Source organism: Oryx dammah, unplaced genomic scaffold (assembly GCF_014754425.2).
Source record: "Oryx dammah isolate SB20612 unplaced genomic scaffold, SCBI_Odam_1.1 HiC_scaffold_25, whole genome shotgun sequence".
NCBI lineage: Eukaryota > Metazoa > Chordata > Mammalia > Artiodactyla > Bovidae > Oryx > Oryx dammah.
Window position 1 is genome coordinate 64080793 of NW_024070209.1, and position 23252 is coordinate 64104044.

Consider the following 23252-nt stretch of genomic DNA (forward strand, 5'->3'; position numbering starts at 1 on the left):
TAGCTTTCATTGTAGAGGCCAACTCGTGGTAGCTTTCTGAAAAACATGGCTCCAGTTCTTTATCTTATCATTACAAGATTAACTTTGAGCTTCATAAGAGTGTAAAGAGAACTAGATTGAGAAGTTAGAGCCTGAGCTCCAGGCCTGTGAGCCACAACTTCCTGCTATATAACCTGCCACGTGTGCACTCTGAGTTTTATTTTTTCGTCTATAAAAGGAGGCAGCTTTACCCATGCTGTCAACCTGACCAAGTAAGTGTAAGACTCAAATTTCATGAAATATAATAAAGGTCTTTGAAAATGTGAAGTGTTATACAAATATAGAGGACATAAAAGCTCACCCAAACGCATAGCTTAAAAAAAACCACTTCAGACTGGCTGTTAACTTTTTTTTTGTTAGTTTGTTTTTTATCAGATTATATTCCATTGTAGTTTATTACAAGATATTGGGTATAACTTCCTGTGCTATACAGTAAATCCTGTTGCTTATCTGTTTCATATAGAAGAGTTTGTATCTGGTAATCCCATACTCCTAATTTGTCCCTCCTCCCCTTTTGGTAACCATAAGTTTGTTTTCTATTAATATATCTGTGAGTGTGTTTCTGTTTTATGTATAGATTTGTTTGTATTATTATTTTTAAAATATTTATTTATTTATTTGACTGCTCCGGGTCTTAGTTGTAGCATGTGGGATCTGGTTCCCTGACCAGGAATTGAACCCCAGGCCTTTGCATTGGGAGCACAGAGTCAGCCACTGGACCACCAGGAAAGTCCTTGTATTATTTTTTCACACATAAGTTATATCATATAGTATATTTGTCTTTCACTAAGCATAATACTCTCTAAGTCCATCCATGATTGCTGCAAATGGCAGGATTTCATTATTTTTTCTGACAGAGTAACGTTCCAATATATATATGTATATATACACATCCATCCTCTTAAGTCAACCTGTTGATGGGCAGTTGGGTTGCTTCAATGTCTTGACTATTGTAAATAGTGCTGCTATGAACATTGGCATGCATGTATCTTTTTGGAGTAGAATTTTTGTTTTTTTTCTGGATATAGACTCACGAGTGGAATTGCTGGATCACCTGGCGGTGCCATTTTTTAGTTTTTAAGGATCCTCTATGGAGAAGGCAATGGCACCCCACTCCAGTCCTCTTGCCTGGAAAATCCCATGGATGGAGGAGCCTGGTGGGCTGCAGTCCACGGGGTCACTAAGAGTCAGACACGACTGAGTGACTTCACTTTAAATTTTCACTTTCATGCATTGGAGAAGGCAATGGCAACCCACTCCAGTGTTCTTGCCTGGAGAATCCCAGGGACGGGGGAGCCTGGTGGGCTGCCGTCTATGGGGTCGCACAGAGTTGGACACTACTGAAGCGACTTAGCAGCGGCAGCAGCAGCATCATACTGTTTTCTGTAGTGGTTGTCCCAGTTTACATTCCCCGTTAACTTTGAGTACCTTTATTTCTGTCCCCTTTATCTTGCCATCTTGTTGGTGAAAGGTCCAACTCTTTATCCCACTCATCTAAGATGCTCCAGGAACGTCTGTGGGCTCTTTGAGAATGCCACAGAAAAACATCCACAGCCCTGTCAGCATTTCCCTGTCCAGGTAGACTGCATGGCCGAGGAAGCATAATTTGGGAAACAAATACTGGGGATCTGCCCAAATTTTGACTAAGACTCTTCCCTCCTCTGTAATCCACTCTGGAGACAGACAGTGAATTCACATCAATAAATGCTTTGGGGAGTTAAAAGGGGTTTGCTTTAAAAGGTTCATAAAGATAAAGGTAATCTTATTACTAAGACAATTTAAAGTTTTTAGTTTTTTTTTTTTTTTTTTCCTTAAAGGGAAATTCTCTTTAGTTTGATTGCAAGGTAAGAGTTTTATTGCTAACCAAGATAAAGTATAGTGCTGAATAATCTCTTAAATTAAAAATTGAAGTATATGTTACAGAGAATAGAGATAATTAAATAGCTTAGACTACAGTGGGTAAAGGGGAAAGAGTTTTCATAAAAATTAGCTAAGCAAAGGTATATTGTGTTAGAATCTTAACTTCAGATTAGGGTGCTCTGCTATTTGGCATACATTGAATTGATAATGCCTGTGTGTTAAAGAATTCTGGTTGTTTCTTTGCCTCTCTCACAGCTTATAAAAATGCAAGCAGACTCACCTAATGAATATTAATAGGAATGATGTGTAGATAATACATAAACCCCCTGAATCTGTGGACTTTGGATGAAGTAGTCAGAAAGGATTTCTGTGGCTTTATTTAATACCAAATTTACATACTTTTAAAGAATAAACATCATCTTAATATTTTAATATCAATATTCCAAAGTGGAGATTTTAGTGAAATAAAAAGCTTAATTTTCCTTCCCTGAACATTATATTCACCAAGGGCTGCATTTTGAGAGACAGGAAACTGTTAGCTAAAAAAGAAATTAACTTAATCCTCCTTCATTAGGTTCCAGTCTTTTTTTTTTTTTGTTACTTAGAGACAAGTATTAATTATATCCACAGCAATGCAGAGCATGTTTTACACTTTTGTTGTACAAAAGAACTACAGTTGTTAAGGTGTCAGCAAAAGAAAACCAGAACATTGATAAATACTGATACATTTTTTTCCCCTGAAATCTTCTCTGACTCCTGAAAGTAAATTTCACTCAGGTGTCTGAACAGCATTTTAATTCATTAACAGCAGAAATCTACACGTGATCTTTGAAAATATCAATCCACTAGCTAAACAATATTTTTCCAGCTAAGGTAATAAACACGACAGCTAAGTGGGTGGAAGAGATCTCAGATGACAGTACATCCCAGTTCTTTTAGAAAGCCTAAAAGGTGGGCATTTTGTTTTCAAGTTGGTATTTTTTTGGATAGAACTTTTACCAAATGCATGGCAAATCTCAGTGGTGTGTGTTATGTAAAGCATATGCTTTTTCTCTCTTTGGCATTGTGAAAAGACGTTTTCGATTTTAGCTTTACAAAAGGGGGGAAATCATTAAAATGTAGTTTGTATCATTTCAGTCCGTTATTTGTCATCTTTATGGCTGTTCTGTAGTTTTCATGGCACCTTTAATGGTAAGCTTGGTCAGGAGAGGTGAGCGGGAATGTGCACAGACTTGGCTGCGGGTGCCGCTGACAGTGTCTGCTAGCTGGGCTTCAATCCACGTCCCTGTAGATTTTAATGTCCCCACAGACTGCTGGCAGCCTGCTTCCAGCTGTGGCAGGCATGATGCAGTGAATTGCTTTTGAATGTTCTTTACTCAAATAGGCAGTAATTACAAGCTTAAAGAGGTTTAGTGGTCCAGTAAACTACATAATCACCCCTGAATTAGCCTGGGCTCATCAGTCGCAGTCCAGCAAGCTCGAGTCTGCTGTTTGTATGCAGCCTTGATCACATAGCAACCTGATCAGCAGGTGTGGAACAGCCAGAGTCCCCCATAAACACAACTGTCTACTGGGGACAATGATCTCTAATGAGATGAGGCTACACCATCACTGTAATTTAAGTGGGAAAATTAGCACTAGAGAATGAGTACCAGTTCCAGGGGTCTTTAGTCATATTGGGAGCAGCACGAATTCTCCATCTCTCTCCCTAGCTTTCTCTTTCTCTCTCTCAAGACATCTTCTCAACAAGTGCACTGGTTTTGTTTCTCACTTATGGATACTTTATTCTTTCTACAAGTGTTTTTCCTCAATATTTAATGCTGGACAAAGTGTCCGTAAAGGCAATAATGACGACTGTCAACAGACTAGTTCCAAGTGTTATCGTTGTATTTCATCTTCCTGGTCTTTTCTCTTCATGGTTTCAAAACTCTTTTGCTCTGATTTTTAAAGTGGAAAAGTGTTCTTCGGGTTGGGGCTAGGTCTCCTTGTAGCTGGCACGCTCAGCAATAGTGGAGATGAGCTGTATATAGTTTGGAAAAGATCCTTACTTTATTGAAGTTTATTTTATAAACTGGTCATGAACTTTCTTTTCAGAAAAGTGGTCTAGGATGGTGTGCCATTGTTTTATTTATTACAGTGAAATTCTTGGGGAAGGCTTGTATGTCGAAATAGACTTCTCTATTCTTTCTTCAGTCCTATGAGATGGAGAACTTGAATTTTATTACATTGCAGTTGGAGGGTGGGAAGGGAACTTTTGCAACATGTAAACCCAAAACAACATAGAGTGGGTTTTGAAGAAACTTCAAGGGAATTTGTACATGCTAAGAAAGACAAACAGAATAACCCAGGAATGAAGAACTAGGTTTCTTAGGGTCAAATCCCAACTTCCTCCTATTTGCGTGTAACTTAAACTGCACCTCAGTTTCCCCATCTGTAACTTCAGGGTAAACACACTGACCTCATAGACTTATTAGAAGGATTAAACAAGTAAATACTTGTAAAGTACTGAGAACATTGCCTGGCACAGTGTAAGCATTATAAAAATGTCAGTTAAATAAATAAAATCTACACTGCTTTTGGGATTTGTAGAACTGAGTGAGAAGGATGAACAGTTGTTGAATGGGGCTGCTAGTCTTCTGATGTTTATCTGAAGTCTTCTATTTATAAATGCTAGTTGACGCATTTTGGGTGTCTCTAACTTCAATATGCTATGCTATGCTATGCTAAGTCACTTCAGTTGTGTCTGACTCTGTGCAACCCCATAGACGGAAGCCCACCAGGCTCCCTCGTCCCTGGGATACTCCAGGCAAGAACACTGGAGTGGGTTGCCATTTCCTTCTCCAATGCAGGAAAGTGAAAAATGAAAGTGAAGTTGCTCAGTCGTGTCCGACTCTTTGCGACCCATGGACTGCAGCCCACCAGGCTCCTCTGTCCATGGGATTTTCCAGGCAAGAGTACTGGAGTGGGGTGCCATTGCCTTCTCCTAATTTCAATAGCACTCATTCATTTATACAACAAATATTTATTGGGCACAGCACTGGGCTGGTTGCCTTGTAAATGGCAATAGCATTCCTGTGTTTTTATTAGTATTCTACTAAAATGAAATGGTTCCAAATGTAATTTAACTCATATTTGATTAAGAATAACATACAAAATGAAAGTAATTGGTAGAAAAACACACAATTAATTTCAAAGCAGACAATTTAAGGCATATTGTAATGCAGTTGGATGGAAGAGCAGGCATTTATTTCTATAATCTTTAAAGTGTTCTTGTATATAACCTACCCTCATTCTTATGTTTATAAGCAACACGAGAAGAATGAATAAAGTGATGGATGTATTAGTTTCCATTGAGTTTTGTATCTTGTAACAAAATTTCCTATTACTTCCATTAACAGAACTGAGGTGTAGACCCATACACATTAAGATAATAGCTTCTTTATAAAATGAGTAGTATTCATCATCTATATATTCATGATTAGCTCATCAGAAATGAGTGGATTGGCTCCACCCAGCATTTAGAAAACAAAAATAATTTGGAAGTGAATTTTCTCAAATTGTATGGTATCACCAAGTTTCAAATCCCAGCTCTATTACAGACTGTGTGAAGAGAAAGTTATTTGTCCTTTTGGTACTCCAGTTTCTTCATCTGTAAAATGGGTATAATAATCGAGCCTCTCTTAGAATGTTTTGTGGAGATGAAGTGAGTTCATGCATGTGAAGGATTTGAAACACTGCCTGTCACATCCTTACTTCTTAATGTATGTTGCCATTACTGCTTCGATCACTCTTACTAATACTACTAAGCTGCTATTTAATCAAGTCCCTTTGGATGGATGCTGGAGGGAAAATATGGGGAAGGGTCCTGATGAACTAACTGCCACCTCATAGCTCCTTCCCTGCCCCTTGATATTTGCCTGCAAGGCAGAAGCAGTGGCAATGCGAGCTGGGAGTGGAGGGGAGGAAGGAGGCAACTCTCCCTGGATCTAGACTATTAAAACTGCAGAGAAACAGTCACCACTCACCACAATGGGGAACTTTGTTCATGTTCCATTAGAATATGTTTTTGGTTTTACAATGTTTAGCTTAAAAAGGGAATGGAGAGATGGGAAAGAATCATCAGTGAAAATGTAGCCAAGTGGAGAAACTCAGAGGGAGGCCGACCTGGCTCCAGATCTGTGTAGCTGTGAACCTTTGTGCACGTTTTGGGACCTAGCCAAGCCTCAGCTTTCTCATCTGTACAGTGGAACTGAGCATAGTCCCCACTCCTAGGGTTATAAGAGTATATCTGGGTAATGCATATGTCCTACTGACAATCTGGAAGTGTTCAAATGAGCTGTTATTTAAAGTGATTCAAAAAGGACACACAAAAGAAGCATGTTTTCTCCCCTATTCCCACCCCTACCCCCATCCCCTACTCCTCTTACCCTGTTTTTCTTATAGGTTTTTCTGTGTTTCCTTTTATAGCTATGGTTTCCTACTAAGAGAATCAATATTCAGGAGATTCATTAATAATCATATCTGTTCAAAATAATTTCAGCACTCTTCATGAATTTTAATACTTTTAGAAGGATATAAGTAATTGCTAATTTAGAGTCTAAATTTTATATCTTTAATGCATATATTTAAAAATACTCCTGGAACATATCTATAGCTACTGAAGAATAGATCTTAAACACGGTTATTATAATAGAGTTGCAAGCAACTTAAAAAAAGTTCCCAATTCAGAGGATTATGAATGTAGTCTAATGTAGTATGGTTTTTTTTTCTATGTGATGTTTTTATTTTATGTTTGATGGATATTTATAAGAAATTAAAAGACCAGATAGATGAGACAGGGAATGCATTGTAGTATTAGCCTCTTATAATTAACTCTATAACAACGTTTTCACTGCTGTGTATTGTATAGTCTCATTAGTGCAAAACTGAAGACTGTTATTAAATACTATCCAGTGTTCAATTTTTCCTTCCACACCCATGTCATTTTCATGTGATAAGATCAAGTTTAGAGATTCCTACCTGACCTTCCTGCTTGCACACTTCCTACTAGCAACTTCTTATAACCACTGCTGGATAGACAAGAAATTGGAGGGTTTGTCTGGAAAATGGCTCGACTGGGCTTCGGAAAAAGCCAGTGCTGAACACAGTCTGAGCAACTAGGCAATCTGGGACCGTTGGTTGAGAATTAAGAAAGCAAGTTGAAATCCTGTAACTTCACTGATGATGTTCCAAACATTTTTGGCTTCTTAGCCAGTCCGGACCCCACCACCGTTCTTCTTTTGATTTCAGCCCGTGTGAGGATGCAGGACTCAACTGCTATGCATTCAGGCTCTGCTCTTCCACTGCACGGTATTCTGCTTTTGTAATGCAAATGGGAGGCACAAAGTGTCTCTTTGATAATGTGCAGTCAGAAGACAAAAAAGCATTCACTGAAACAGTAAAACTAATTCATAAAGCTGAAAGACAATAGGGAAGCATTATGGATTTTTTTAAAGGAAAGAAGTATCCTAGATCAATGTAATTGTCACAGTATAAGCTATTCATAGTCAGTGCAAAAGAGGAAAATGGCTGCAAGTTTATTTAAAGTGGCAGAAGTTTTTATAGGCAAAAAAAGATGACGTTAAACAAATACAAATATATTTGGTTAACAAGCCTCTGCTTCTGCTCTTAGAGGTCACATACATAGCTGGTTATTTTAATTTAGATCTACAGTATTCCCTTAGTGACAAGAACTCAGTAGAAGTTTTAAAAGAACACAGAGATACAATGGTTAAGAGCCATATGGTAGGTTTTTTTTTTTTTTTCTTCTTCTTTAAAGGGAGTATCTCTCCATCACATACCAGAGTTTAGCTCAAGGTCAATTTATATTAATGCATTAAACTTGGCTGTGGAGGAGGCAAAGGGCGGGAGAAAAAGGGATAAAAGAAGTTCCGAAATTGTTCTTCCAACATATTCAGCCAAGCAACAGAACATTGCCTTGATAAGGGTGATATTGGACAGTTGCCATAATTCCTCCTGTTAGATTCAGCTCCCCTGGTACCTATTCCCATACCTTTTAAAGTATAGCATGTAACATTTTGCTTGAAAATTGCTTCCACCTCTATTGCTTTGTTATAGCTGTTTTGCAGTTTCGGTGGAGAGGCAGTTCTGTGTCACAAGAAATTACTAATCTGAGGCTTGAGAAGGGGCAGCGTAGCTTTCCATTATCTCACCAGTGAGCTCTGTACAGGATTATTTTCAAATTTTCTGCTGCCATTACAATGAGCTGTTAGAGTGGGCAAGGCAGTGAGGGAGGGAGCATTATTGAAACTTGGTTACCAGGGTAGATAAGATAAAGTTCATCACTGTCTTGGCATCCACATTTGCAGTCAGGGGTGGAAGATTTGATGAAAGGAGTACATTTGGTCAAGGATATCGTTAAGATAGAAGGCTGGACATTTTCCATCTGTGTGTGCTGAAGAGTTTCTTTTCCCATTAACGCGCATCTCAGAGTGGGCTAGATTGTTTAAAGAAATGTTTTCTTCCAGTGTATTGTAAATTTGTAAATACCAGATAACCAACATCAGGACCTCTTCCCTATTCTCATCTCAACCACAAGATTGGAATTGGACAGAGATAACTTTCTTTAGAGAGTTGCCATTTTCTTCCTGTCACTTTCTATCCTCTCTCTCTGGTAAAAGGACAGTTCAGACTTAATTTTTATGTAAGCTATTTTTAGATTTTTTTTTCCAGACAACCTCTATTTCTACTACACAGGACACATACTCTGGGGATCATTTTATTCTTTGATGGGGTTATTGAGCCATCACTGCTATCCGAGGTCATTATTAGAAGCCACACTGCAGTTCCAGAAACATAGGAAGAGTGGCAAGTGGTATCTATTTCAGCAGGAGATGGGAAAGAAGTCAGGGTGTTGATTATTGAAATCAGGATGGTCATTGAGGGAGTTCTCTCCTTTAGCTCGGGTTCCACTGCCCACAAGCCACTTGTTTTCCCTCTGAGTCCAGCAGCTCTGCTCTCTCCAGGGAAGCCAGCCTAATACATGTGTGCAGGTTTAATGTTGGAAGGGAGGGTCAGCTTTACCCGTACATAATCACTGTTTTATGGCTTTCACTCATTCCTGAGGTGTTAATGCAGATCAAATGGGAAACACTCCAGAAAGAAGCCTTGCAGCTACTGCCCTGCTTCACTCTCCCGTCTCAATCGTTAATTCTTATTGTAAGATCTGAAGTAATTTTGTTTGCTCTCTTAATGCGTTGCAGTTCTCCCAGTGGCCCTTGCATATCCTTTCTCAAATTCCCATCTTGATCAATTGTTTGCAAATAATTAAGCTTTTAAGAGATAATGGCAGGAAGCTAATGTACACAACAAAGGAGAGGTCTCCCGTCACTGTCTATTGGACTGTGGTCAAATTTGCTTTGATATCCCACAGTGATTAGGATGGTTGGTGTATCTGGCAAGTGCAATCCCTCTTTCCTTCACGAGAACCCACTGATCTTTCTTCAACCAGCGTCCTTGCTAGTTAGATGCCATAATAGCAAAGGTGTTCAGGAAAATGGCAAGAGGGGCCTAGCCCTGTGGTTGCAATGGTTTGAAATAAATTTTCTATTTTCTTCCTAAAATGGCACTCCTCCTCTCTTTTGTAACATGACATCTACCTTTGCCCTTCTCATGGTCTCCCTAGCCCTATGGGCAGAGTGCAAACTGGGCTTTGAATGTTTTCACAGCAGCCTTGCCTGTGGCATGTGGGATTTTTGTCAAGTCATTTTTTCTTTTTAAGTCTACAAAGGGGTAACTCAGACTGTCCAGAAAACGCTTATCTAGTAAAGATCATTAGGATTTAAGATAGTTAAACATATTGGATTTCAGTTTAAAAGCCTCCTTTTTTGTGAATTTTTGGCTGAGTGTGGATTAACTACCTGAAGCCGTGGCTTTCATGTGATTCTAGCAATTATGGATTTTTATTTTTTCAGGGAGTGGAAAGTCTGTGGGACACTAGGTCCAAGAACTATCAGAAAAAGAAAAATATCCAGTTGTCTACCATAGACAAAGGTTTAGGAATTTTGTTGATACCTCTTTTTTCCCTTAACAATGACTAGATTATTATGATATTTAATTTCATCCAGGCTCATTCATTTCTATTAAAAAATATATCCTGAACAACTGAAAATTGTTTAATGGAGACAGAGTGCTGGGTCTCCATAGCTTGAGGCTGCCTGGCAATTATGCTGCATGAAATTAGGCACAGTTTGTTCCAATTACTTAAAATCAGATCACATGAAAAGTGACAGAGGGGAAAATAAAAGGGTTGAACTTTCTCATTTTATGATATTTAAATTATGAAATCAGAAACTGCACGATGTAAGGAAACAATCTAAATTTGCGCTGACAATTTGCAGGCCATAGATTGCTCTTTGAAGCTATAATGATTCAGGTGACTTTAAAGATCCAAAGAAAATTTTCCTGACACCCCTTGCATAAATAAAATGTGAATCTCTTTTGCTTTCTAAGAATTTATGTAAAATTTGCTCACAAACAAGCATGCAAAAATACTCTTGAAAACACAGCACAAATAAATGACTGTGACAGTTCTCAATTTTCAAAGTAACTAAAGGTAAATGGCATAAATATTAATTTTTATACAGTTCTGGTCATAAGATTAAAACACAACTAACAAGACAGGGCAAAAGGTGTTACCATTCAGCTGTAGTGAAGAGGGACCATTGACATGTTTATTAATTCTTTCGAAAATCACTGAAAGAAGACCTGGCAAAACTGGAAGCAAATTATATTATAGAAGATGTTACAGATTGGAAATGACTTACGTACATCAGTATACAACCCTATATAGCGAATAGTACCAACAGCTAGATGCTAAAATTTGCATATTTCAGATGGGCTTTTATTACTTAAGAATTGCTAGCCTGGAGAACTCCCAGATGATACAATCAAGGAAAAGTTGTCTGTTGTTCAAAGTCTCATAGTTAGTGAATAGCAGTGTAATTCATACAATCTAGCAGGGTCATATATAACTATGTAGTTTTTCAGCTAGTATAGATGTAGACCTACTATATGTATGTGTATGTGCTTTGTGCTCAGTTGTGTTCAACTCTATGCAACTGCATAGACTGTAGCCCACCAGGCTCCTCTGCCCTTGTAATTTCCCAGGCAAAAATACTGGAGTGGGTTGCCATTTCCTACTCCAGGAGATCTTCCCGACCCAGGGATCAAACCCATGTCTCCTGAATCTCCTGCATTGGTAGGGATTCTTTACTATTGTCCCACGTGGGAAGCCCTAGAACTAGTATTCGCTCTTCAATTCAGAGGATAAGATTCATTTGGCTTGTACTGTGTGGCAAATATTTATGCAACAGGAGTCGTGTTTTAAACCTTGGGGCAGTGAATTGCTTTTAGGTCAGTGTTCAATCATGAGATTTTGCTTGTGATGACTGGCATCCTGGTGAGTAGGGTGATTGTCATCTATGATCTTCACCGATTATGGAGGTGATATACTTTGCTTTGAAAAGAGTGGGTAGCTATTGCTTTTAGGAATGAAGTAAGAAAAGTAGTACTGTGGATCTTGGATTGGAATGTTTATACTTCCTATGGGCTTTGAAAAAAAATCTTATCACACATTTTGATGTTGCATTTTAGTGGAGAGTATCTGTGTATCATGGCAAGTTAGAGCCATTCTTTTGTCTCATCAATATTTACTGGTTTCCTTTATGTGAAGGTCTGGGCTTTAAGGATGGTGAATGAGAAAGTTGAGGGTGTTTGAGATGCTAAATGATTGGGAAAAGACACATGACCAAGGAAAGAAATAATCAGAATGGGTGTTTCTGAGTGTGATGCTTGCTTTTGTGAGGATAAAGCTGGGAGAATGGTGTGAGAATGATAAGGAGGGCTGGTGGAGAGTGGGGAGGGGAGGGCTTGGCATTTGAGCTGAGACTTCACAGTGACATTGGAGTAGGAACTTGTGAGTAGGCACCTACTTGGTGTGTTGGAAGAACAGAAGATGGCTGAACAGAAGGTGAGGTGGGGTGAGGAGAGAGGATACCATCTGGGAGGTGGGTGGGGCTGGATGGTGGTGAGTCTTGCAGGCAAGGTGAGTATTCTGGAGGTTCTTGAAGGGGGACAGGAATGGAGATTCTGAAAGGCCTTGCCACACCCTCCTGTCATGAGGAGGCTTAGATGCTGGATGGAAAGCAGGAAATATGCTTGGGTCATGTCGCTGCCGATCGTGCCAGCCCCTGGCCAGTGTCCTCACCTGTGAAACAGAAGGGACAACAGATTTCATTTATGTCCCTCAAAGGGATATAATGGGGATTAATTACCACTTTGTCTGTAATATACTCGAAGCTCTTAAGAGAGCGGCACTATATTCCATGAAAGCAAAGCCTTATTCTAATTGTGTATTTATTGATTAAGTGACAATCAAGTCACAATGCTTATGGGAAAAATGGCTACATCTCTGCTTGCCACAAAAGAATCCCATGTGTATAGATATAGAACATATTTAAACTTATATATAAGAGCATTGAAGTGGTCATTAACGAGACTTCTAAGCATCTAATCGGACATTATTAATAAGATTGAAAGCTAAGTTAATTAACATTCAATAGACCAGAATTTAATTTCTGATGGCACATACAGTAAAATGGAGAGTTGGGGTGCCCTTTCCCGTTCGTATAGAGAATAGAAGGTTGACTATCAGGACAGTTTTTATGTTGGGAGAGTTTATTGGGGTGCAGTGTTCAAAATAGCCAGTGTCTCAAATAGATGGAAATAGCTTCTAATAGAAGCTGTCCTCAGTTTCTCTCCCAGGCTTTAGAAATGTATATTTCAAACTTAGATATAGTTGACTATTAAATAGAAAGTACCTGTGCCAAAACTAATCTTAGTAGAATTCTAAACATTTTTACAAGAAGTATGGATTCCATTTTATTATCTAATCATGTAATATTTTTTGTTCACTCTTAACTCCTGAGACTTGTTCTTTGCACGCAAAATGTTCTGGTCTTTGACCTTACTACATTGGCCTGTGTTCAGAATCCTAGAGTATGTTGACATTCAGATAGGGAACCAACTTTGGTAGAATTTCATTTGGTTGTGCTTTACAGAAGAGTTGAAATGAATGGTGTTTTTTTTTTTTTTTTTTTAATACACCCACTTCAACTTTGATATGGAGAAGGCAATGGCAACCCACTCCAATACTCCTGCCTGGAGAGCCATGGACAGAGGAGCTTGGTGGGCTATAGTCCATGGAATCTTGAAGAGTTGGACACAACTGAGCACCTTCACTTTCACTTTTCACTTTCATGCATTGGAGAAGGAAATGGCAACCCACTCCAGTATTCTTGCCTGGAGAATCCCAGGGACAGAGGAGTCTGGTGGGCTGCCCTCTATGCGGTTGCACACAGTTGGACACGATTAAAGCGACTTAACAGCAGCAGCAGCAACTTTGATATTGGTATCCAGCAACATGGTGTGTTTTTTTGAGAGGAGAATGTGATGCTAACAAAGTGCTTAGTTTCTGGGGGCCGAGGCTGAGCTTGTTGGTCAAATGGTCAGCTTTAGAAATCTGTGGTTCTAGAAAAATATTATGTCAAGGTGGTACACAAATATTGTATGGTCAAAAAGGATTTGTTATTTGAATCCTATAAAATACAAGGAAGATCCTATTGAACTTTCTGTGTTTGTAACAAGTAAACCTGTTAAAGAATAAACTCAGTATCAAGGTTCTGCAAGTATCCTAAGTAGCTATTTATACACTTCACTAATCTTTGTAATTGGCTGGTCTTTTACTGCCATTAATTAGATGATGTAGTATTCCATTAATAAGAGTGACACACCTCAGCATTTTTACCTTTAATTATAGACCTCAGCAGACATTTAAGTTATTGACAAGATCGCCTCAAATTGCCTGATGTACACATATATATATATTTTTTTAACAGAGCATATGTGTTTATTATTGAATCCCTTGCACCTAGCGTTGCACCTGTTGTGATGTGCACATTGTGTGTTCGGAGCATACAGGTATACACCTATCCTTTTTGTCCTCTTTCAGCACCCTTACCCTTCTGAAGAACAGAAAAAGCAGTTGGCACAAGACACGGGACTCACCATCCTTCAAGTGAACAATTGGTAAGTAATTTGGCTTTGTGTTTACACACAATCTGCTTTCCCCTCTGGCAACCTGCAGCTCTTGTTTTGCATTAAGAAGACACACCCAGTTTTCCCTGGTGGCTTGTTGATCCAAAGGAGAGAACACAGATGAGCCAGAGCACTTACTAGATTAGAAAAGAAAACACCGTACTGTTTTACACCTCCTTTATAAATTGACAAATTTTAGGCATAGTAAAAATGTTTAATGCATTTAGCTGTGGCTATGTAAATGTCTCACTTTTTTTTTATCTTTAAGGATGATCAATAGAAAGAGTAATATCCTTGTTTCTATGAAACAAGAAACTACTATCACATCTGTTAGATTTTAAATTCGCTGAATAACTAAGCTCACTGAGAATTTGTTAGACTGTGCATTCCAGGATGGACACTCTGTCCTTCTTATCTCCCTATGGAAAAAAGAAAAAAAAAAAAGTGTTTCTACTTTGAAGCTGTTCAAAACTTGATGGATCTCAGGGTGTGTAATACTGTTTCTAAGTAAATGTATGAATTCCTGATTTGGGAGAGAAGCTGAGATTATGTACCAAGGATAGCCAACAATATTCTGACTTAATGTATAGCAGTGTGGCAAACAGCCTTTGAGGAAGTATGATTTATTACCCTTTGTGATTGTGCGGAAAGCCAGGTTCATATAATCACCCAGAGCTAGTGTCATATTTGAAGGGTATCGAAATCTGATCTCCTTTAAAACTAAGTGTATCTAATTAATTGTCCCAATATTTTTAGATTAGTGTTTATGATGGGGAAACCTTATCCTCTTTGAAGTAAAATGCAGAAAAGGCCCAAAGCCTGATCGGGGAAAAAGGAGACCTGAGAATGCCAGTCTGCAGACAGATGTGTTTCTTTCTGTTCAATAAGTGTCAAAGATTAATATTACAGAATCTCTGATTACATGGCCTAATCCATTTTGGTGAATACGTTTGTTCCTGATGTCCATTGCACCTACATTAACAGACTCTTCTCTGTTAGAGAGCCTGGGAGCCTTTGGGAGAGATTTCAGATATATTAAGCCCCATTACAGAAAATGTAATTTCTGTCAATATAATCCCATGTATTCTTCAATTTAGTATTTTAGAGATAACAAGCTACTTACAATATATTTGCCTTTGGAGGATTAATTTACAAAGTGCACTATCTTCAAGACACAGACAGACCCATAGAAGCATTGCTTGTAAGGGTTATCAATTTCTGTGACCTTATGGCAGCCTTGGGAGATCAATTTTTGCAGCCCTTTTAGTCAAGTGGATCAGGAACCGACAGAAGACATACTATACCTGAGCATGTTACTGGGAGTCTTGTGGCTGCTGCGGGTTTTTTGCTTGCCTCTTTTTACCTGCAGCTGTATCTTACTTTTCAAGATTCTTGATACTGCATACTTGAACTCTGTCTTTCAAATTGTTCTGGACAGTATTATAGGGCAGACTATCCATTTTGCATGCGCACCTAAATTCCTACATATTTTAAAAGTTAAACTGATGTGGAGGCAATTTGAATACAATGGAGGCTGTACAGATTTATTTCTCTGGGAAATGATCCCCTTTGAGGGCCAAGAAGTGGCTGGGCCAGCTCTCATTAAGGAAGGCAACACGCTGCCCATTCAGGTGAGCTATCATGCACGCAATCTCTCTTCCTCTTCAGTGTTGCTAGAAAACTCTATGCACAAACATTGTTACCAGAGAACAGATTCCAATACAAGCTGCTTGTTACAGGTAGACAGCTTCATGGGATATTTCCTCTGGGTGCTAGGGCAGGCAGACATTCCTGTGGCACAGAGCCGGACACGGCTGTCTTTTCATAGATTCTCTGCACAGTAATCACAGTCGGACTTCCTCGGTTTTGTGATTCAGAAGGAAAAATAAGGACTTTAAGAAGTTATCATACGTACCAGATAATAATTTTTCAACATAGATGCAGACTCTACCCTAAACTTCACTATGATATTCAATTCTGCACAGGCACATAACTTGAAAATCACTTTTCCTTATAACCTGGGATGTAAACCCAATTCTCTTCTCACCTGGCCCCATATACTGTGCATGTGCTCTCTGCTTCTGTATGAAGTTAGAAGTGACCTCTGCTGGCACTTCAGTGCTTCACATTTGGCAACTGTTTCAACTCTACAACAGCTTTGTGGTGGACGAAGGATCCTCAGCCTCTGTTAGAAACCAAACCACACAGCAGCAAGTGAGAGATGGTGAGTGAGCCAAGCTGTATTTACAGCCGCTCCCCATCTCTCGCATTACCACCTGAGTTCCACCTCCTGTCATATCAGCGGAGGCATTAGATTCTCACAGGAGCTCAGACCCGCCTGTGCTTGAGTCGTCCTGAAACCACCCGCTGCTGACCAGTCTGTGGAAAATTGTCTTCCACCAAATGGGTCCCTGGTGACAAAAGACTGAGGGCTACTGTGGTAGAGAAATTCCCCTCCAGTAGCTGAAATTTGTTAGAGAAGTTGTTTCTCTTAAATTCGGTGAATAATGACATTCCCATGTTTAATTTGAATTTTTAACGGTGTATTACTTTTCATCCATACCTTCTCCTTTTATGGAACGGATAACTGATTTCTTTTTCTCTGGACTTTGAGTTGCAAATATGAGGCAAAAATGGGGAAACCCAGATGGCACTGTATTGAAACCCAAGATGCGAGAGAATCTTAAATGATGATAGCAGACTTGAAGATGAAATAACACAACTACAAAGTGGGGTTCATTTTTCTTTATCATAATAAAAAAATTATACAGAGTTTTTTTGAGAGCCTTTTCCCATATTGGAATGTCAAGCCCACATTACCTCACTCTGGAAATAATAATTTAAAAAAAAAACACTTCATAAGTATTTTAGCATTTCCCTTTCACTTCATTTAGGCACAACATTTAAAATTGTGTGTCTTCCTTTTTGGATATTTTAAGACTTGTTAACACACATGTACATTTTGTACAAACTATGAGTCACTATTGAAGACATTTAATAAAATGCTGAAGGGCAGTTTGGGTGTAGATCAGTCATAATTATTGGCAGCAACATAATGTATTGAAATACAAATATGAATGTGAAAAATATAAACTCATGTCGAGTTGTTAGCTTGTCATAGAAACCCTGGCCGATGCAGCTTGAAGTTAGATTTTGACAGAAAAATGAGATGAGAAAAGTTTGATTCATTGTAATAATTCTTTCATTCCCTCGCTGAACTAATTTTGCCCCTTTTTAATTGAATTGACATAAGTAATATATACTACCTGCCTTGGCTGACCAAGGACAAAGCAGATGGGATTTGGTGGGGAGAGGGGATCACAGGGAGAATTTAAATGTAAAACAAGACAGATTTGATTCATTAAGAGAAAATTTGGATTAAAAGAAATAACTTTTAACTTGTATGTTTGGTCTATGTATCAGAGTACAAACAGAGAGGAGAAATCGTAAAATGGTTGGTACTAGCCCTTTGTAGGAATTGGGCTCTGGGATGGAATGTGACATTTATTAGATGAGACATTGTAGCAAAAATCTATGCCAAGACTTTTTTGAGAATTGAGGCAATTATGCAAATAATTTGGGTAAAACTATTTTACCTAAATTATCCAGCCATTTGAGGTAACTGCATGTTTTTTAAAAAAATCAACCTCCATAACTAATTGCCTAAATATTTCTATTAGCATGTTATGGTAGACTTTGACTTAAAGCATAATAATTTTTAAAATATATTAATAATGTGTGCTATAAATGTATGTATCTTCTTCCTTTTCTCTCTCACTCCCAATTATGTTTTGAGCCAAAAATGATAAATAATAGCATTTGATGCCTTTGTCTTTTTGTTGTTTCATTGTTGTTGTGGTTGCAATAAATACTTCAGTTATATCAGCGTAAAACTATTACTAATATGTTGACTGTCATTTAAGTGGAAACTTCTTAAATTCTTAGATTAGATGGTTATGTAGACCTTTTCATATGAAGGTAGAACTTTGAAGAAAACAAACACACATATGCACAATGTCAATTCTAGGTTCTTTTCTCTCCTGAATACACCAACTTTATTCTTTTATATTGAAAATATGAGTGTCAGTTCAGTTCAGTCGCTCAGTCGTGTCCGACTCTTTGTGACTCCATGAATCGCAGCACGCCAGGCCTCCCTGTCCATCACCATCTCCTGGAGTTCACTCAGACTCACGTCCATCGAGTCCGTGATGCCATCCAGCCATCTCATCCTCGGTTGTCCACTTCTCCTCCTGCCCCCAATCCCTCCCAGCATCAGAGTCTTTTCCAATGAGTCAACTCTTCACAAGAGGTGGCCAAAGTACTGGAGCTTCAGCTTTAGCATCATTCCTTCCAAAGAAATCCCAGGGTTGATCTCCTTCCGAATGGACTGGTTGGATCTCCTTGCAGTCCAAGGGACTCTCAAGAGTCTTCTCCAACACCACAGTTCAAAAGCATCAATTCTTTGGCGCTCAGCCTTCTTCACAGTCCAACTCTCACATCCATACATGACCACAGGAAAAACCATAGCCTTGAATAGACGAATGGTCAAATAAAGGCTCCCTTATATGTTTTCACAGCCATGTTGCAGACTTGGGAATTCCATATGATGAAAACTTGTGCCTGCAATTGTATCTTACTTGCTGCATGCCTCAGATCCCTCCTGCCTCAGCAGAGTTCTGGCCTAGAGTGTAGTGAATAAATGTTACATTGTCTTTGTTTATCCCTTCTCATCTGTGCACTTTCCCATTAAGGCCTAATGTTCCATGATTACTCTGTTGTCTCTCACAGGGCAATGGGTTTTAGGTGCAAAATACATGGTTAATTTGAAATACAGCATTGATGTGGACAGAAGAATCCCTCTCAATCAACAGAGTGCCTAAGATTTCAGGGAACATGGGAACTCCAAGGTGACACTTTACGGAACCATCATAGCTATTCAAGTTCTCAGATTTAGTACACATACCAGATTTTCATAGTTTTTTATTTGTTGTCTTCAAAACTACAAAGCATTCAGGCATCACTTCCCATTGATTACTAGTGGCAGGGGAAGTATGTTATCTTTGGAGGTTTCAGCCATTGGTAGGTAAAAATGAAATGTAAACTTATTTTTTTAATAGGATTGGTCTTATTATAATAAACAGATTCAACTGTAAAAGGTCAAGTTTCTTTCTGAATTATGGTAATAATGTAGCAAATACTTTTATAAGTAATCAAAGATTCTATAAATATAGGTACCTGTGTAGATGTAAATGTTAAAACATTCACAAATTATCCTTTCAACTTCTGAGATCTTAAAATCAATAGGGGTCACAGGGTTTCATAGAATTGCTCTGCTTTTTCTTCCAACATAATTTAATAATACATTTTACAGATGTTGTTTAAACATTAGGCACAGATTGTTTTGTCAATAAAACTAAACAGAGGCATGACACAAAAGCAAGGAAAACAGATGTAAAAAGAAAAAAGAGTGCACCAAGCAAGGAGTGCTGGGTCATTTGTTTCCTATTCACTACAAAATGAAAGTGCAGAGTATACAGTGATGTTCATTGCCTAGGAATCACCTAGGGATGGAACCACTTCACACGTAAGAGGTAATTTTATTAAGCAGGTGGTCTAACTTCTTCCCTTGAGAATTTAAGTGTAACCTACATTTAAGGTAGACTTCCTAATTGATCAGTGGAGTAACAGGTGCCCTATTTTTAAAAGGAGGAGGAAGAGAAGGAAACATATAAATAGAACAGCTCTCCAGCATCTCTCAGAATGGGTTGTTGTTCTCCAAGCCATAGTTAATTGCTATGCTTTTCACCTTGAGTGTCAATTCTAATAATATTACCTTTATAGGAGCTTACTCTGGGCTTAGATTAGAGCAATGAGTAATACTTACTAGATAAAATACTGTCTAGTTGCTCATGAGAAAATATTGAAATCAGTCAAAAAATGTATAGCTTGTATATTGCCTCAGACAGAGCTGGCGAGGCGCCAGGCAGGCAGGGTATTATTTAGGAAAGCTGAGCAAATAGCTCGCAGGGAAAAGAGCTGTGAATTTTGAAACCTTCAGGTATTGTCATGTCAGAGAGTCTTAGGAGTTCAACAGAGATGCTGCTTTTGTCTGCAGATTTTAAAAAATTTCCAGCAAACAAGCCTCTTTGAAAATGACTCTGCAGTCAGTGAGATATACTTTGTTATAGGTTTTATTCCTTAGTTTACTCAGAGGTTTCCCCCACTGTGTTCAACCAGATGGCTAATACTAGGAAAAATGGAAACTCCTCATGAAGGGGTAGGTGTTGGCCCACTGCACCACATGGAAAAACTCTGCCCCTTCCACCAGACTAGGACCCTGAGTCTAGGTGAGAAGAGAAACTGGAACGTGTGGGTCGTAGGAAGATGGATTAGAAAGTCCAAACACTGTTTTGTGTATCTGCTGTTTTTCCTCCTACCAACATTCAAAGCCAGTCTCTGAGCTTTTCAGGACAAGAGTGTGATGTCTGGAGCTTAGAGTTGGTATGACCTGAGGATGCTTTCGGGACCACTTAGGGTTGGGGTTCAAGCAAGGCACAGAGAAGAGTGAGGTGGGAGGCTGATTCCATCATGAACCCAGTGTTCCTCCACATCCCTTTCAAGGCAGTGAAACCAGTGGCTTGGTACTTGACCTTGAACATGGTGTGGAGGTCAGCAAGACTTTGTTCCTTAAGCAGGAACTCCTGGGGTGTTACCCAGCCAGCAGAGAGTGATTAACCATTGGGTCATTAACCATCAAGCACTGTGCTCGGAGCTGACTCCCTTGCAGAGAGTGTGGGAAATGAGGGGCTGAGAGGCACCCTGGTCAAGGAGAAAAGCTCCAGCATCCACAGGTGGCTAAGGGGTCTCAGATGGTAAAGAGTCTGCCTGCAGTGCAGAAGACCTGGGTTTGATCCCTGTGTCAGGAAGATGCCGGGTAAGAGGAAATGGCAACCCCTCCAGTATTCTTGCCTGGAGAGTTTCATGGATAGTGGAGCCTGGCGAGCTACAGTCCCTGGGGTCACAAAAAGTCAGACACGACTGAGCAACTAACACACAAGGGACGAATTCCCATGGAAGCCTCATGACAACACACCATTTACATAGAGGGCGTCAGGGAAGGGAATATGCAAGGGAAAGGACATTTGGAGTCCAAACATGTCATCTGCTGTCCCCACTCCTCACCAAATAGATGCGTGTCCTTGATCAGCTCCCTTTGTCTCCCTGGGCAACAGCTTCCTCTGCCTTAAATGGATGGGTAGGGCTGAGGAATTGGTGGGACTCTAAGCCTCTTCCAGCCCTAATATTCTATAGACAGTGTAGAAAAGTGAACAGAAGCAAGGTGAATGTTCTGAAACTGATTTTTATTCCCGTTTTACATTAGAAGTGAAAACACACACACACAACAGGGCCTTTGATAAACAGACGAAAAGGATTATTCATTAAAAAGTTGTTACTTTTCTTCATCTTAAATAAGCAAATCTAGCCCTTAAAATAAAAACTAGATGAAATTAAACATTATCGCAAGACATGGAAAACATGCATGCTGTCGCTTTTGGATTCATCATAAAGATAAATCAGTTGATTTTAGCAGTGCGCTCTGAGTCTGTGAAGGGCATGACAGATAATAGGCTTGGAATTTCTGAAGTTATTGTACAGTAAAATTTGTTTTTTCCTCAGGCATTCAATCTTTTTTCTCTAGTGATTTGGTACATGACAAACTTTTTAGTGGGTGCATTAATAATCTGTAAGTAATAGGTTGTCAGGTGTCAGTTAGATAAGATTAAAAGACTGTTTAAGCATTATCCATTTGCTTCTTTGCATGAGTTTTATAGGTCAAGAGAAATAACTTTTTGAATTGTGGTTGTTTGCACATGCTGGTTTTTCCTCCCTCTCTCTCTCTCTTTCTCTGTCTCTTTCTCTCCCTCTCTCTCTCGTTTGGCTCTGCTCCAGAAGTACTTGCAAGAACTGTATTACATTACATAAATCCTGCATGTAGGAGCAGATTTGAAACTCACACTGTGTGAATCAAGGGGACACATGTCTCCTCTGACTTCTGTAAACTTCTTTTAGTTTTGAAAATGTTACTCTTTTTCTTCTCAAAGGAAACTTTGTCAGGGGAAGCCTCCTCAGTAGAGGAACTGAAGCTCCCAGCTTGAGGAGTTTCCTAGCAAGTCAGGTTGAGGTCTATTCTTGTCAAATCTGTCTTAAGTGTGTTTACATATAGTTTGCCTTTCTGGTATTTTCTGCTTGCACAGACCTGATCTCCACCTATTTTGTGTCAACAGTTGCCGGGGCTGGTGTTGGGTGATTAACCACTGAGCACTAGGCCCCGGAGCTGTGCCCACAGAGAAGACCCCCTCTCCCCTTGCACTTACATCACCCTCTGGCTTCAGGCTGCACCTACATAAAACAAACAGCATTTCTGAGTGGTTAAAGAGGCAACCTGAAACAGTAAAAAATGGGGCAAATGTTGCCTCCTTGTTAAATAAGACAGTTTTCTCAAAAATGGAGAGGAGGCAGGGGTGCAGGGACGGAAGTGTTTCTGAGGGCAAATGTCATCTTTGATCTGCATGGCTCTGATGGGCAAATGCCTGGAGCTTTGTGTAGACACTTGGGGTGTGTTTTTTTTTTTTTTCTTTTTTTTAACTTTTTAAGGGGCAAGAGAACATTAAAAAAAAATCTAACAAAAACACGCCAACAACATGGATGTTTGTAACTTTGGCAAATACAGGACTGTCCCACTCCATGCCCTCATGGTCTTTGGGTATTTTCCTCCTGATTTTATTTCCATTCTTATGAGGTCTTTAAGCGTGACCAGTTAATGTGGGAAATAATGAACTCTGTTGGGCTCTAGACACCTGCACGATAACAAATAAGCAAAAATACCTTAATTGGTTCCCATCTTTGAGATCTCCTTTTCCCTTTTACCCTCTTAACCAGTGTGGCGGAAGGACCTAAAGCCTCGTAAGATTAGATCCTGTCACTGAAGAAGGAAAAAAGTACTTCCTTTTGCAAATACATTAACTCTTTCAGGCCCATGGGAATTATTGGTCTTGGATTCCAAATGTAACTTAGCTCAAAAATGTACTTCCTGTCATGGGAGACGTCTGGCATTCTATTGATTTGGTCACTATTTTTCAAGAATAATATATTGCCAAAGGATGGAATTAAATGCACGATGATTAAAAACATGTATC

General features: G+C 39.2%; 1 protein-coding gene across 4 annotated transcripts in view; it reads left to right on the plus strand.

The window, feature by feature from the left end:
* Positions 1-23252, plus strand: part of MEIS1 (Meis homeobox 1) — a 147818-nt gene that overhangs the window by 107338 nt on the left and 17228 nt on the right. For all 4 annotated transcript variants that reach the window (XM_040224055.1, XM_040224054.1, XM_040224058.1 and 1 more), the window contains one exon: positions 13970-14046. In XM_040224055.1, coding sequence (XP_040079989.1) covers positions 13970-14046 — 77 coding nt within the window. The remainder of the gene's footprint in view (positions 1-13969; positions 14047-23252) is intronic.